This window comes from Carassius carassius, chromosome 11 (assembly GCF_963082965.1).
Source record: "Carassius carassius chromosome 11, fCarCar2.1, whole genome shotgun sequence".
Taxonomy (NCBI): domain Eukaryota; kingdom Metazoa; phylum Chordata; class Actinopteri; order Cypriniformes; family Cyprinidae; genus Carassius; species Carassius carassius.
This window is the reverse complement of record NC_081765.1, coordinates 22,132,662-22,150,186: the sequence shown is the minus strand read 5'-3', so window position 1 is coordinate 22,150,186 and position 17,525 is coordinate 22,132,662. Positions and strand designations below refer to the sequence as shown.

The window sequence follows — 17,525 nt, the reverse complement described above, 5'->3', positions numbered from 1 at the left end:
TTTATTTATTTATTATTATTTTATTTTTTTTCATTACCTAGATACATATAGGCCTATTATAATTATACAACATACAAAAACCAGTGGCGGATACAGAACGTCATTAATAGGTGGGCCTGGTGAATATACAGAGGGGCCTCGGGTTTTTTAATCTTATACACCTGATTCCCGGGCTCTGTATTATAGAGCTTTCACACTGCGCGCGGATGCGGTCCGGCGATCCGTTCCATGTGCGGTGCAGTGCAGAGATCGTTTCCGCACCGAGTCTATTTCTGATGTGCTGCACGCGCTGAATTAAAGTGACAGGCTGACGGTGCATGGTTCGTGGTCAAAATGAACACAGATTGACATGAAAATATAATTATCTCACCATAAATGCGTTTAATTAAATAAAATGTAGTAATCTCACCATAAATGCATTTAATTTATTTATACTTTTACACAGTCATCTTTTTTTACTTTAGGACCAGGGTAAAGCAAGGAAAAATAAAATTTACTTCAACAAGGCGACATAATGAACAACTCTCGTCTCATTCATGGTGGAGGTGAAAAAACTATTTCTTTGTGACATGCAATATTTATTGTATTAAAACTTAAATGCAAAAGAAAAGGCATGTTAGTCGGCTGTTTTTGTCAATTTTAAGATTTGAAATGTTTGCGATTTTGCGAAGTACTACATGGTTAAATATTTTACCACTTGTTTGAGCAACTTAATATATAAATATATATAAGTAGCGCTGAATACGTTGTTTAAATTGTGTTAAAACGTCTATTAAAGAGTGTATATGTACAAAGAGAATCGCAATGCTGACAACCCTTTTTTTTACTTTTTTAATAAAAGTTTCTGATAACTTCTGGATTTGAAATACAAATAGTGAGTATGTGTTTGTGGTAGCCTACAGTCTGGATCAGTGACGCACTGCACACGGAGTATGTGTGTTTCACAGTGTAACAGTGTAACAGTGGTGTTACGCCACTTTTAAGTCAGTGCGCGCACGGAGAGCGTGTGGCCGGCCCGTGCAGAAAACAAATTCACAAGAGAACCAGCTGTGTTGCATGATAGCATCACTGGACTGACACGTGATATGCCGACATAATATTTTTATTTTGTAGCTATTTTTCGTAGCTACTTTACTTAAATGTCCTCATGAAACTATTAAAATTAAATTATTTATTAATTTGTTATTATTAAAATTAAAAAAATTAATTGTTTTTATTAATCTGATTGGGTGGGCCACCAGTCAATCTGCCCACCCAGGCCCACCCATATATCCGCGCCTGACAAAAACTAGCCAGAACACATCTAACAGAACAAAAGTTTATTTATTTATACAACATTAACGTGCTTTTTAAATTAACGAAATGTAATATTCATCTTTATAGAAGATACAGTACAATAGCCTACAACAATCTGCAAACTTCATATTCATAGCAGATTTAAAACAGTCCTTTTTGTGGTGGTTTATTTTGCTAAAGTTTTCTTGATATTGTGAGTTTACACAAATAAAAGCTTTAAATAATGTATTATTCTTATGACCAAAAATTGAGTATTTTAAGTTGTTTATACTGTTGACAGGAAAAAAATGCAAGCGACTGCATGGCCGCTTCCATGCCCTGCAGTGCGCGCGCTCCCCACTCCGCACATAAAGAAAGGACGATGCACCAGCAGCAGTGGCTTACAGTTGAATTGGGCTGCAGCTCTCCCTTCTGAATACAGTCAGCCGCGGGTGTGGCAGTGCCTCACCAAAATATTCATTTTTAATATTTGTATAGAAATGTACAGTAGGCTATATAGACATTTATATAGAAAATAATAAATGGTAAATGTGTCGTAAGTTGTAAAGTGCGCTTAATAAATTCAAAATTAACGCACGACTTCGAAGCGGGTGCTATGAAACAGTGTCAGAGCTCCACAAAACTCCACAATTTTCCAATGTAAATGTGGTGAAAAATTGAACTGCATCACTTATGCATCGCTTATTTTCACGTTGCCTTGATCTATGACATTGTATTGTTTTGTATGTCTATTTGTTAATAAGGGATTTATGGACACATCAAGGATTTTAGATCTGTAGAGTAAAAGCCATAGTTTTTATTTTGAAGTAACACATATCAAATCCTAACCCACAAAATTAGCAGAGAGGACCTAATAAAATGGCTAGCATGTTAGTGTTATTATTTAACAAATAAGTTTAATACTTATTGTATTATTATTTAATATTTTCATTAATTAGATGTAGATTTAATACATCTTTGCGTTCATTAATTTGTCATATTTTTAACGTTGTTGTGTGACCATATAATAACCACATTGGGAACGTTATTATATGACCAACAGAGGACCATGCGAGAACGTTCTGTTAACATCCCGAATGTCCTCTTTGTAACGTTTTTGTGTGACCATATAATAACCAATATCGAACGTCCCCCTAAAGTAATAACGGGAACGTTATTATATGACCAACAGAGAACCGTATGGGAACGTTCTGTTCACGTCCCGAATGTCCTCTTTGTAACGTTGTTTCATGACCATATAACAACCAGTATGGAACGTTCCCCTAAAGTCACTTTGGGAACGTTATTATATGACCAACAGAGGACCATGCGAGAACGTTCTGTTAACGTCTCAAATGTCCTCTCTGTAACGTTTGCTATGTGACCATAAAATGCCCCAAATAGAACGTCCCCCTAAAGTCATTTAAGGAACCTTGAACTGCAGCACTTTCATAACCAAAAGAGGACGTTCCAAGAACGTCCCTAATGTTCTGTAAAGGTTCGGAACTTTCGTTACCTTTAGATAACTTTTAGGGAACGTTGCACAAGGTCGCGAGAACGTCCCCTCCTACGTGGGTTGCGCATTCAGAATTGTGCACGTACACTTTGAACTTCAATCGTGACAAATTATTGGACTAATTGCAGAGTGACATGACGACATGATTCAAAGGCACAAAAAACGTTGACAGCGGTGAGCGATCATTATGTTTACCAATACCCGACCCATCGCAACCGCCTACACCCCGACCCCCACCCCACACTTTTTTTTTTTTTCTTGATTTACGAGAGCATCATTTCCAGGTCGGAAAAGCCGGATTTCCGGATTTTTCTGGAAGAATCACACCCCTGAAATGAGAGAGGTGGTCCTTTTGGATTGCCGGTGAATCATTGGTTGAGAGCTCACGCAGAAGCATCAGATTTGCGAGCATGTTGTGCCCATGTTTTAGTATATTGTTGTGCCAGATCAACTGAAGAGATCCAATATATTTTCACAGATTCACATTATTATTTCTAATTATTTTATAGCAACTGAATTCAGTTACTTATTCTCATAGTTACATCATTAAGCCCAGAACCAACAACATCGTCGATGAGTTTGTATGACGCCTCTAGACAGTCGGTCGAGGTTTTCTAAGCCTTGTCTTCAGTTTGTAATCACGGAGAAAAGACTCTCAAAAACATTGTGAGCATAAGGTCATCATAAAACCAGTTGCATTTAATGTCTCCATATGGCTCAATATGCTTTTGGAAAACGCGATCCACTGGCATAAAGTTGGTTTTGCGCTAGATGCTCAATATTCGCAAGTTTAGAGACCATCTCTAAGGTTACATACGACATTGGTATATGTGTTCGATTTTTTTATATTTATAAAATAAACTAAAATCATATGTTATTATTACTGAATATACCTGACTCGTAAAAGAACACTTTACAGTTGGTTTTGTGAGTGTAAGCTATTCTCTTAAAATGTTATTGGAACAAGAAACGTTTATACTAATGTATTTAACATATACCGAGCAAATACCGAGCTTCTAAAAATCAAACCAACTTTATGCCAGTGGGTTGCGTTTCCAAAAGCATTGTAAGCCTGAATAGACCGTAGAGACCTTATGTATAACTGGTTTACGATAAACTTGTGCTCACAATATTTTTGGGAGTGAAGATTTTCTCTGTAATTACAAAATGAACACATGCCGTAGAAACCTCCATCGAGTGTGTCTTGAGGTGTGATCAACTTAGACCATTGACGATGTTGATGGTTCCGGACTTGATGTAAGTAACTGAATTCAGTCGCTTTAATATAATTCAATATAATAAATGGGAATCTGTGAAAATATATATTGGATCTCTCCAGTCGATCTGGCACATCCAACTCTCAAACTCCGGTCTTAGTTTAATCAGAGGCTTCTGCGTGAGCTTTCAACCAATGATTCAACAGAAATCCACAAGGACCGCCTCCCTCATTTCCATGTTGCACACAGAAAAGTAAAAAAATATACATGAATGAATAAATAAATCAATTTGGAAATAAATACACGTGGGAAAAAATAAAGAAATAAAGAATACATACATATAAATAAATAAATAAATGCATGAATAAATACATTTAAAAATAAATAAATTAAATCTAAAAAATGAATAAAAGTATAAGTAAATAAATGTTAAAAAGAATAAAAATAAATGTAAAATAAATATATAAAAGGAAAAAAGTCATTTAAAATATAGTTCAGGGTAAAATTTTATTTCAAATGAATTATTTTTGTTTTTATCACATCATTTATTTATTATTTTCCTTTTATTACATTTATTTATTTATCTATATATTTATTTATTTATTTTTAATTTATGCAGGATTGGTCCGCCTTAAGCGGGAAACTATGGCATTTTTTTTTAGCTTAATACAAAAAAATTAATATCTGACAATGCTGTATACCTTTGGCAACATTGAGATGGGCTTCTCCAAGCTACTCCAAGGATAAAAGTTTTTCTATGAAAATTACAAGTGTGAAACAACTTAAAATATGTGGCTTTAACGTAAAATTGAACCATGATATTGGACATAGTCTGAATTTGAGCCTGAAAAGCCAGATTTGGTCAAGTTCAATTAAATTATCAAAACTCAGATCCCCAAGGGAAATGTTATGATCAAAACAAAGGCGGTTTGTCAGACCTTCAGAGTATTTTAAATGTCATCACTTAATAAAATACAGATCTGGTTATATATCGTAATCAAACATTTATGGATATAAAATAAACAAACTTGTGACTCAAATAAATTTTGTCTTTGTGGAGCAGAGAATTTTTTCCCAATCAGTTTCATTGACGCACATCTCATATCCTTTGAAAACCCCTACAACACAATAGCAAAAATCGCTCAGAATGCAAAGTCGTCAATGTGCCAGACAGACAGAAAGGAAGATGGATATCTGAAATACAATTATAATAATTATCAATATCCGGTAGTCTGTTAGTTATTAATAACGTGCCATGTCTGTTTTGGTCTCATCCAGTTTGTCCATTTGTCTAGGTCTCCCTGAAAAAGAAAAAAAAAACTATAGGGATCAGATAAGAAGACAGTCAGAGTGAGAAATGGAGGAAAAGAGGCAGAAAAAGATAGATGAAAAGCGATAAGCCAGGTTCTTGGCAGCAGCGATTTGTAACGTGTTGAACTGCAGTTCTCATAGAAGTGTTCTTGGACAGCAGGGAGGGTGCAGAGATGGAGATAAGGCAAGAGACGAAAATACTCAAAGGGAAAGACAACTAAAGCCTAAAATCGGACATTTCCCATTTATTACTATGGAAACTGCCCAACCTGCTCTTTTGAGAGTCAAGGATCACAGGGTCAGTGGCACTGTAATTCCTGGTGCGGCACAAGAAGTGCCTGCTCTGTAACTGCTAATCATCAGTGATAGAGAAGGAGAAACGAATGAATTTCAGCAAAACAACAAATTTCAGCAAAACAACAAAATAACAAATTATGAAAAAATTAGTTGAGAACAACTGCCTGATGACTAAAAACTGCCAACTTAAAATCGGATATGCATGCGGATAGTGGCATTATGGGTAATCAGATAAAATATTCAACAAAGTTTTGTGATGGATACAAGAACGGATTTGTAAAGGGTTCGGTTTGAGGTTTCTGAAGGAGCCTGGAAAGACATGGAAAAAATTAGAGCCCAAAAACATTTGCAAAATTTGCAAAATTTGCTTATAGATCAATATTTGTTTAGTTGGATAAAAACAAGGCAAATACGTTTTGTGAAAATTCCAGAAAATCCATCTCAAGTTCTTGCCAACCGCAAGCTCTTTTTGTAATTTTTTTTAATTAACTGTTACAAACTCCCTCTCCTCCTCCCTACACCAAATAAATAAAAAATGAAGTTTAATACAAACCTTACTGAAATTTTCTACATTTCTATACATGGTAATAATCTCATGTTAACAATAATATCATAATATCATATTTTTCTTTACAATAATCATCAAGTGATAATCTGATTGCACATCATTATCAGGGTCAAATAGGGTGATCAGTGATTTTGTAATAACTTACACTTTATCCCAGACCAATGTCCTGCATCATACAGTATACTAAGTGCATTACTGTACACACAATATTTGCATATTTTTGCAAACTGAGGGATGAGTCCATGATAATCCAGTGCATGCCAAAAAAATTGCATTTAAATTGCATTTATCCTGGAATATTTATTTTCAAATGCTCTAACGCCTGCCTCAAGCTGTCAACCTTCACTTCCTCTCATTTCCCCTCTCACTGCTGCTCAGAGAACTGAGTGGATGAGGAGACAATTAGAAATATAATCCTGTTACAGAAACTGCGTTTAGAAATCACCTCTCTCACAGTATGCCTCTTTCACACCACCTAAACATGCGTTCTCAACTGTCAAAGGACTAAAAGCCATTTTTAATTGGCGGAAGGAGGCATGAAAATAACAAATTTAAAGTAGGAAATAAGTGCTTGTGCATGGAGAATCTCTCGGTATGTTTTTATTCGAGGGACAGCTCTTTTGACAGAGTGCAGATGGGTGAAACTCTGCGGAACCCTTAAGTGTTTCTTGTAATTCTTCCAAAGTGAAATATCACATTCAGACATTTGCGAAAGAGACACACGCCAGGCCGTGCTTAAAAGAGAGAAACAAAAACATGAGTGCATGTTGGGTAGACCTCAGCTGACACAGTTGTGACCACACCCCGGACTACAAAACCGCTTTCTGCATGTCAGTGAACACTGAGGTGGATTGAGTCAGGCCCATCGGTTGCCATGGTAGCCCAACTGCGCGCCAGTGATTTCCATGGAGAATTGGAGTGAAATCATCGCAATTCAGAATCCAAGATCACATTCTTGCTGGTCTGCCCTTTATTTTCTTGGACTCACCTTCCTAGCTAAACTTGCTGAAATAATTTGCAACATCTCAGATGTACAACAATCAGTTTAAATCGGTAAAGGAAGCACCAGCATCAACTTTATGAATTTCTCTTATTAAAAATACAACATATGCATTTCAATAAGTAAAAAAAAAAAAAGTAAAATAGTAAAAAAATAAATAAAAAAAAAAAGCAAAAATGCATTTTACTGTAAATCATTTAGGGGTGTGCAGTAACGAAAAAACTAATTATATCTCAATATTTTCTAATTAGACAATATTTTGCTATGCATGTTATTGTACTGGTATTTTGACATGCTTAGGACTGCCGTGGGCAGCTGACTCCCAAAGCTTTTGATATTCTTCATATTCTTTGTGGTGATTAATTTGCAGGAGTAACAGAAATTGACATAAACAGAAATTATGTTTAAATTGATTTTTATCTTTTATGGGTATTTTTACCTTTATAAGGCCAATTTTCTATAGCCTTATTAAGTATGCATCATCTTTTTTTTCTCAAATTCTTAAATGTATTCAATAAATTCAAGTAGTAAGACACTATAAGCCTGTTACCACACAAATTAAATCAGTATCAACAAAATCTTTGCAATGCAGAGGTGGCACACAATCTGTATCAGAAGTGGCATTTAGATGCATTTACACATTTAATGCAGGACGTGTATGCAGTTAACCTGTTAACGTGACAAGCATCTGATGTTTTGCTTGTCTAGTGCATGCTTTTACTTGTGATCACCTAGATCAGAAGTACGTCTGATATCAGCAATGTACTACATATGCCCATTACGATGACAACAGTATCCAAAAAAGCGACTTTAGGGGATGGAGGAAAGGCAGAAGTGTGACTCTGAACAGTGGTGCAAGGGAAGGCCATGTGTGCTTGGGCGTAGACAGGAAGTACAGTACAACAGATCATATGATAGCATGAAATGAAAATATGAGTAAGTTGAATTAGACTGAGTAGTGTTGAAATGGCTGGCAAATTTCATCACTATTGCACTTTTTAGGGTGGAGTTCAGCATGTGGCTGATCAACTGAGAGCAGCCATATTAGAACTGTTCCCTTGGTAGACCACGGCCCAGAAGAAAGTGATTTCTGGTTGTGGGGGGGGGGGGGGGTGTTTGGCTACTGTTTGATGTTTGGGGCCAACACACCGAGACATGCTCACAAACATGCCGTCTTCTAGGGATGGGACGATAACCGGTTTTATTGATAACCGTGATAAAATGTGCTGAAGGTTAGTAATATCGTTTAAAAATGAATTATCATTAAAACCGTGTTTGATTATCGCGGTTTTAATAACTCACTATTAAATCATGTCCAGCCAGCAACAGTCTGACATGGCAAGCGGCAAAAAAAATGTTTTTTTTGTTTTTTTTCAAGAAGGAATGGCGAAAGTCAGTGACTTTTCTATGCTTTTCTATGCTTCTACACTTTTCATTGTAAGGAAGGAAATGCCACAGAATTTAATCTTTCTTTAAATTAAGTGCATAGAGTTGCTTGTTTTATTAGTTGTTTGTTGATTATTAAATATAAAACTTGCTGAAATGTTTTCAGTGTGAGCATCAACTATTTTTGAACACTTTCATCTCGTTTCAACAAAACCGTGATAATATTGATAATCGTGATAATTTTAGTCACTATAATCGTGATATTAAATTTTCATACCGTCCCATCCCTACCGTCTTCAGTGATGCATGGTTAACAAATGAGGGAGGATATGACTCAAAAAGGATAGTTATCTGTTCAGGTTCTTTGCATAGTTGTGTATGCACATCTTGGGTGAAGTTCTCACCCTGTCAGGGTAGGGCTGTGCAAAAAATCGAATGCGATTTTCATGCACATCTCATCAGTAAAGACGCTCCTGTAATTAGGTATATCCCCAGCACGTGCGTTCAGATCAGGGTTGCCAGGTTTTCACAACAAATCCTGCCCAGTTGCTTCTCAAAACTAGTCCAAAACTAGCCCAATCGCGCTTCAAGAAGGTTCCTCGATAAAACATTGCTTCCCGGGGTAAAATATACGTTTTTTTAGCAGGGTTGCCTTGGTAAAATTTGCATTTTAGGGGCTAAATATCACGTTATTTTTATTGGGGTCGCTTTGACCCGCGGACATGAAAAACAACCACAGACTTGGCAACACTGGTTGGCATTTACTACACCGAGCCGTAATTCACTGACAATCTACACAAAATCGATGTTAAAATTGCAGGCGATTCTTTGTCGATTTTGAAAACGATTTTGTGTTAGTTGTCGGTAGACTACGGCTCTGTGTAGTAACTGCTGCTCCACCTGAACCAGTGTTGCCAAGTCTGCGGTTTGAAGCAACCCCAATACCAATAACGTGATATTTAGCCCCTAAAATGTGAATTTTACCAGGGCAACCCTTACAAAAAATGTATATTTTAACCCCGGGAAGCAATTTTTTATTGGGGAACCTCCCAGAAACGGGATTGGGCTAATTTTGGACTAATTTTAAGAAGCAACTGGGCAAGATTTGTTGTGAAAACCTGGCAACCCTGATCTGAACGCACGTGCTGGAGATATACTTCTAATTACAGGAGCATCTTTACTGATGAGATGTGCATGAAAATCGCATTCGATTTTTTGCACAGCCCTATGTCAGGGTGAAATTTACACTGCTATTCCAGTCTGCAGTCTGTCATCGAGGTTTCCCAGCCCTCCCTCGGCCTGGCACACAAGGCACAGAGTCTCGGAAGACTGAGACCCCTAAAGGGACAAATGTTCTCAGAATACTGGATGACATGCTCATCAAATGTTCAGTGTTTGTGGTCTTTGAATTAGTTTTGAGTTTTAACATTAGAATTCAGCAAAAAACTACAGTTGTTTTCTGTAATAATGACTGAGTTTTCAACCTAGGTTCTATAAAGGTATATATTTTCATTTTGTTGGAAATACAGTAAAGACAGTAATATTGTTAAAATCATTACAATGTAAAACAACTGTTTTCTATTTTAATATAATTTTGTATATGTAATTTATTCCTATGAAGACACAGCTGCTTTGTCAGCAGACATTACTCCAGTCTTCAGTGTCACATAATCCTTCAAAAATCATTATAATGTGCTGATTTGGTGTATATTTTGGTGTTTATTTCTCATTGCTGCTTATTCACTTTTTTTCAGAAATCTTTGAAGAATAGAAAGTTTCAAACAATATAATTTATTTGAAACAAATATTTTTTAAACATTTATAAATGTATTTTCTGTCACTTTCGATTAATATGTATCATTACTAAATTAAAAAAATATTATTTATATTTTATTACAGTAGCTCCTGAATGTGTATTGCATGTAAAAGTTCTGCCATACCTATCAGTTCTACCATACCTATCTCATGTTAGTTAACATTTTTAATATTTACATGTGATTTATACTTTTGAAAGGGTTATGAACATACTGTGCAATGTCATGCACCATAGACTATTCTAAATGCTTTTAGAATGGTGTTTTGATCCTGAATCAACCGTTCAATACAAGTTCAGTTGTTTAAACAAATTGGTAGAATGAATGACTCGATGACTCTCTCTCAGCAGATCCCTAATACATCTGATCATAGATGGATCCACTGATAGGCATGGCTTTCAAACGCTTGTGTGTATTCCTGTGAGCGCTCCGTGAAGAGCGTGAAGTAATGATCATTGTAGCCAATCACAGACATATCTGTAGAGCACGAGGACACAATGACATCAGTACTTTTGAAAACACTACACAATAGGCTGCTGATCACAAGTGAGGCCCCACAGGCTTAGATGAGCGCTTGTGTCAGATAGGAAGGGTAATGGCAATCAGAGGTCTGTGGCACCAGTAGCTGAGTGACACTAAAGCACAAAGTTCCCAGTCTGCCTTCAGGACACCGGCAAACACTCATACACAAGCCCGGTTAACCACAAAGTCAGTTACACAGTGTCAAGGCAGCTACACCGTCATTGCTGTTGACCAGCAGACAGTGACATTTTCAAACAACAATGTCCAGAACAGAGTGCAATGCTGCAGAACAAAGTTTACTGTGATCAAAATATGAAAAAGCATGTTATATTACCTAGAAAAAAAGGGCCTGGGGGTTTCTTCACAGCAAACATTTAATTTCATAATATAATTTAGATTTTGGTCTAAATTATATTATGAAAAACATTAAATTATTCTGTCAGTTTACTCACCCTCAAGTTTGAAATCTTCTATCAACTCCCCATTTATTTTAGTACCAGTGAAAAGAATGACCAGTAGATTCTTCAAAACCTCTCATTTTGTGTTCTATGGAAGAAAGTAACTCATAGAGGTTTGGAAGAACATGAGAGGAAGTGATGACAGTTTTCATTTTTGGATGAACTAATCTTTAATGAGTAGGGTTGCAAAGTGATGGACAATTTCCGGTAAATATTTTTTAAAAATCCTGGAAAGTTTCCAAAATTTCTAGAATATTTCAGAAATTTACTGGACATTTTCCACTTTTTTGCAACCCTATTAATGAGTAAGATTAGATATTGTTTTTTTCTGCATGAGAACATTGAGAGGAGAGAGACAGCTAAAGAAACATGGGGGGAAAGGAAAAGGGACAGAGATTGGCAGAGAATGGCAAAGTAGAAAGAAAAGGTATCTTGAATTACAGCAAATAAATGTGAGGTAGATATTGTGTGGAAAATTGTAGAACTGAACTAAGCTGTGGTTAGACAGCACTGATTAAATGGAAAGTACTCATGAGGCTAAAAAAAAAACAAGCGAGGTGTTCCCCAGGGTTCTGTACTCCGGCTTCCCCAAGTTTGTTTTTCTGCTCAACCTAAAGCTCACTGTGAAAACTCAATAAATTTGCAAAGTGGTTTCCTATTTCCTCATGAAAATCATACCAAAACACTGTGGCATGAGCTATTTTAGAAACTATTATTCTTTACTAAATTTTTACAGAATCTGAATATTTGTGCTCTCTTCAATTTCTTTCATTCTGTCACTTAGACCTTCAGAGAACAAACAACACAGGTCTTCATGACTCCCGCTTTACTGAAATATTTAAATCTAATGAATAACAGGTTACTTTACAAAATGTAATTGTGAATTAAACTTAAATCATTGATTTCAAGAGTCAACAAAAAAAATTAGTTTTCAATTATTAAGTACCTAAAATTTAACATTTTACATTTTGCATTCACTTATGTATGTTTTGGAACAGATACTTTGATGTACATTGAGTTTGAGTTGATGTACAAAATTTTGACAAAGTACACATTCCTTCCTAACAACTCATCCACTTATTCCTACTTAACAGCTCTTCCATTCATTCCATCCACATACAATAAAATGTTTTTAGTCCTACAATTTCTTTTATTCATGAGAACGCAAGTACCTTCACAACTAGCAAGTCAACAAGTGGCTATAATCCAGATCTCCTGAGCACCACACAAATACACTGTCAATAACTGCAAACTCTTAATCATGTTAGAAGTCCAAGAAAACATACGGCAAATTAATCTGGGAAACCTTTAAGACATTCTCTCACCAAGGACAGTCAGAACTGAAAATTAGATTTTACTATCATCTCAGTCAAGAACATAGAGGCATGGGGGAAAGGTTAGGTCAATGCATGCTAAGGAATGCTGCAGGATCAACTCCATTTGCCTATTAAACTGATGTGTGGTGCTCTTGTGCATGCACAACTGCACAGAGGGAGCTCTGTAGATATCAGACAAGCAACAAGTTCTCAAGTCTGTATTTAATAGGTGTAAGCTACAAGTTCTGCATCCATTTAAAAAACAATGATGGCTCTGGACATTGTCTTGGAAGGCTACGCACTTTGGCTGAGGACAGGGAACATTACTCACATTCTGGATCTCAAACAAACTGAACCAAGAACCCAGGCTGGGATGAGTCACATGAACGCCGCCTCCTCTCTCCATTCTATCGACAGTGCCTGTCACTGACATCATCAGCTTCTTTTGCCATCTGTCAATTACTCTATGCCACTTCCTGCTCATTTGAACTAAAACAGCCTATTCGAGCACTGAAAGTACTGAACTTGGTTATGGGCAACACCCAAATACAGATTACAGTCTTGTGGGGTGTAGCAGCAGCACCAGCTTCTCGGGAGGCTCCTACTGTCGCAAATGCAAAATCTAAAATCTAAACAAGAAAATGTCACAAATAAAGTTTCAAAAGTTTTAATTACAGCCATGCAAACAGAAAGTGCTGTTAACAATTTACATCACATTGCAAAAACAGTAACTAACAAGTGATGCGTTTCATATAAATCATATATGTACAGTGTCTAATAGCTAGACACCCCTCATAGTCACTGGCCCAGCTGTCCTGCTCTGTAATCCTTCTAACTAATAAAGCTGAAGATTATTGTCTGACCTTCACTGCAAAGCACTGATGTAGAGTCATTGCTGCATTACTCCGTAACCGTGGATCAATGATTGTCTAAAAGCATTAGTAAACCCAAGACCCAAAGGGAATTTTTGTGTTTCAAACATTTCGTGCTATTAATCTGAACTCTTGACATGTCCTTTTCTTCCGAAATCCTTAAGCGCAGAGAAAGTTAGTAAATATGGGTACAGGTATTCCATTTCATTCAGGTCTTTGAAGTTATAGTCTATGCTTAATTATTGCAAAATGGAATTGTTTCAGGTCAACCTTTAAGTCACAATGGCCTTGCTGTTTACATACTGTAACAACCATGCTGTGGAAAATGGCCCCTGGCTCTTTTCATTTTACTGCATTTTGTGTTAAAGGGGACTTAAATGCTCCAATCCAAGAAAAATAGTCCAAATATCTATGGTTGTGTTAATTAATGACTAGTTTAGTGACATACAAAATCGTACCTGATCTGAAAACCCCAATGTTTTTGACCCTATGTGAATAACAGACAAGTGAACGGCATTTAAAAATAAAAAACAACTTATAATAACATCAATATATGTCAAAATCAAAATCCCACTACAAGCAAGCACGATAGCATTTCTCTTGTGATTACATGTCTACTTTCAGGCTGATATGGCAGTTGAGGATGTGTGAATCCAGCAGGTAATCTGTGCAAGATCAATTCATGGGTTCAACTTCAAGGACTTAAAGCACAACGGAAAGATCTGTAATGATAACCAATGACCTCAAAGTTATATTTATGCATGTATAATATGTACTGAACAAAATATCAATTCATAAGGAATGTGAACAATGGTTCTAAAGCAGGTTGTGGAGGTTCTAAACCCAAAATGGGACACGGGTCTGTTCTTGGTTGCAGATACCAAGAGGGGAAAAAACAATGCAAAGAATAAATACTAAAACGTGATTAAATCATACAATTCATAGTATTTCTAAAAAAAAGATGAAAAAAATGTTGATATCAAATTCTGTATGGTCAGTCAAACTTTTGCTTTGTGTTTAGCAGAATCTGGCCAGGTGTAAAACAGGCAGCCACCCTCATTCTCAAAACATAATGTAAAAATATTGTAATTTTTTATTTTAAGAAAAATTGTGATTAAATTTACTACAGACAGTTACGGCAGAGTGTTGGGTTGCCACATCTGGGTCCTAAAGCAAAACCAGTTGAGACTGGGCTGCTACACCCTGGTGCATCCTGTAATCTAGGGTGGTAACTGGTTGTAGGTTCAAAGCCCACACGGATCTATAAAGTACCACGACTCTGTCCTTAATCAAGTCATAAACCCTAAAGCATCTCGGTGAGAAGTGAACGTGTCTTGTATGAACTGCAAAGACACAGGCTGTTGTTAAGCCTACGTGTTGACGGTCGATCGCACTCTATTCCACAATCTGAATTCTTGTTACAATTTCGTCTGAAAAGACAAGATTTAGTATGATTCACACTACCAAACTCTTAACAACTCACAGGTGTGTTTCTGCTATTACCTTAATGATGCTGCTCCTCCTCGGTGCCGTTTTCACAGACTCCAGAAGGGCCGCCTCGTCGCGCTCCACCAGCGACACGCTGACTCCACTTCGCCGGCCTGATCGAACCGCTCTCGGTGGGATGAAGTCCGGAGCTCCAACCCCGCTCACCCCGTCCTCGTAAGACTCCGACATCTCCAGGATTATTTGGTTAGGAAATCAATATATTTTTACTCTATATTTGGACCAAAGAACATCCACATCCAATTCTTAATATGGGTCTTTGGGTAGCTCCGGTAGTCCAATGTTTAACTTGATTGCGCAGATCCTACGGCAGGTTGGGAATGGATCTCATTCCTTGAGCCCATCCTAAAGCAACTTTTGCCAATCACACACCTCGAAGAAGAAATGGTGTATAATAACTGTCTCATGAATCATTCTCTTGCGCAAGAGGACACTTGCATCACCGCGCAACAAGTTAAAAACCACCGCCGGTTCCTAACTTCTCTCATTGATCCAGTACACATCAAACAATCTGTTCTAACACGTGCAAAAATGCATATTTGTTTACAGATATGCAGGAGAGCGGAGGGATTGCGGGTCACCAATTACTAACGGGCATCAAAACAAACCCGAATGTGCGCGTTCTGTGTCTGCATGATAGGAAAAAACGCCGGAGAACTGGTTGTGGACGTTGTTCGCCTCATCTCACTGTGGTGTTTGGTTAGATAAGCATGAGAGACGCCACTGACTCACTGACACTGGCTCAACCTCTTACATCCGCTAAGACCGCCCCTCGCATCCGTAAGCTCGTGATTGACGGGTGTAGTGACCAATCAGACATTCTCATGTTCACGCTCGTCTTTCAAAGAGGAGGAGCCGATGCGTCTGAGCTTCAAGAATGTGACGTTACGTTACCAGATGTTTAGGAGAAAAGAAGCACGGGGTACCACTTTTCCAAATGACCGGGGTTGGGGGGTGGTCAGTTCAAAGTAGAGTAAGACATGTTTAAGTTCAACAAACCTCCTGAGTTGTTTTATGTGACAAACAAAATTTTTTTCCCCAAAACCTTGGAAGACACTGTATCAAGATATAAATTAGACTAAACACACAGGGTTATTATATTTAACCAAAAATAAAACCATTAAAAAAATCCATTACTTGAAATACAATAAATGTTATGTATGTGTGTGTGTATATATATATATATATATATATATATATATATATATATATATATAATTTTTAAATATATAAAATAATATATTGTTTTAATTCAGCTTGTTACCTAGGCAACATTTCTCATTTTCATTTAGTTGATGTAGTTAAATAACTAAAATGAAATCAAATTTTTAAAAAAATTATAGAGGCAACTTCGACTACAATCAAAATGAAAGTGTAAAAACATATAAAAATAAACACTATTCAAAACATTGCAGTTCTAAGCAAATACATGAATAATAAAAAGTAAATGTAAAGTAAAATAAAAATTATTAAAAAAGGTTTTGTAGTAAATTTTGTAATTTAATGGCATGCTTAGTCTTCATAAATATTAATAAAAACACACACACACAAACAACTTATTTTAGCTTATATATAAAGACTTTTTCAAGAATAAATGTGATAATGATAATAATACTTATCAAAGGATATAAAGTATACTGGCAGTCTCTGAGTCTATAATGGATAAAATGTGATTTTATTATTTGTTAATGACAGTCCCTGACAAAATAAGTGTCTGACATTCTGAATGTCATTTTCATTCATTCGCTCATTCTGATTCTGATTCAAAAGTCCTTATAGCAGCTATAGCAGGCTTTGCTATATAAATATTTTCCACTATTAGATGTTGCCTATTTGTTGAAGACCAGTGGCAGGACCACACTGACATGAGGCCTTTAACACTTCAATGAGGAATGTAATCCTAAATGATATCTGGACTGTCCTCTGTGTGCCTGATGTGTTTAGAACACATGACAAAGGTATGTGAATATGGTTCATCAAACTCACAGAGAAATGTAAATTCAAAAAAACCTTGTGAAAACCTGTGATGAGTCAGTTGCTCATGAGGGCTTGCTGGAGATGAGAGTCCTCTGTGAGAAGTTGACAGAACCCGAGGGTCATTGGCATAGGGCTAAGAACTCTTACACCTCTCTGCAGCTTTTTCCCTTGCGTCAGGTTGTCATGGTTAAACTAAACCCTCTCTATGGAAGGGTGTCATTAAAAAGAGCTCTAATGGGCACTTTAAGACTGATTAGTGTTTTAACATAATACTTTACTTTTCCACACCTTAAATGTTTAGCACACTGGGTGGCAAAGGAGGGTTATGAAATGGAAATGTTGGACAAGAAATATAAGTGTGTAAAAATTGAGTTTGTTTTAGTCAGCCTGTTCAGCCAAAACCAGTCAGTTGGCAGTTGGTGTAAGATGTTGAATGTGTGTGTGTGTGTGTGTGTGTGTGTGTGTGTGTGTGTGTGTGTGTGTGTGTGTG

At 36.7% G+C, this 17,525-nt stretch overlaps 1 protein-coding gene across 1 annotated transcript in view; it reads right to left on the bottom strand.

Moving 5' to 3' along the window:
• plcl1 (phospholipase C like 1) overlaps positions 1-15,869 on the bottom strand; it is a 71,745-nt gene extending 55,876 nt beyond the window's left edge. The window contains exon 1 of the mRNA XM_059562138.1: positions 15,056-15,869. Within this exon, the coding sequence (XP_059418121.1) occupies positions 15,056-15,229 (174 nt within the window). The 5' untranslated portion in view covers positions 15,230-15,869. The remainder of the gene's footprint in view (positions 1-15,055) is intronic.
• Between the last annotated feature and the right edge of the window lie 1,656 nt (positions 15,870-17,525).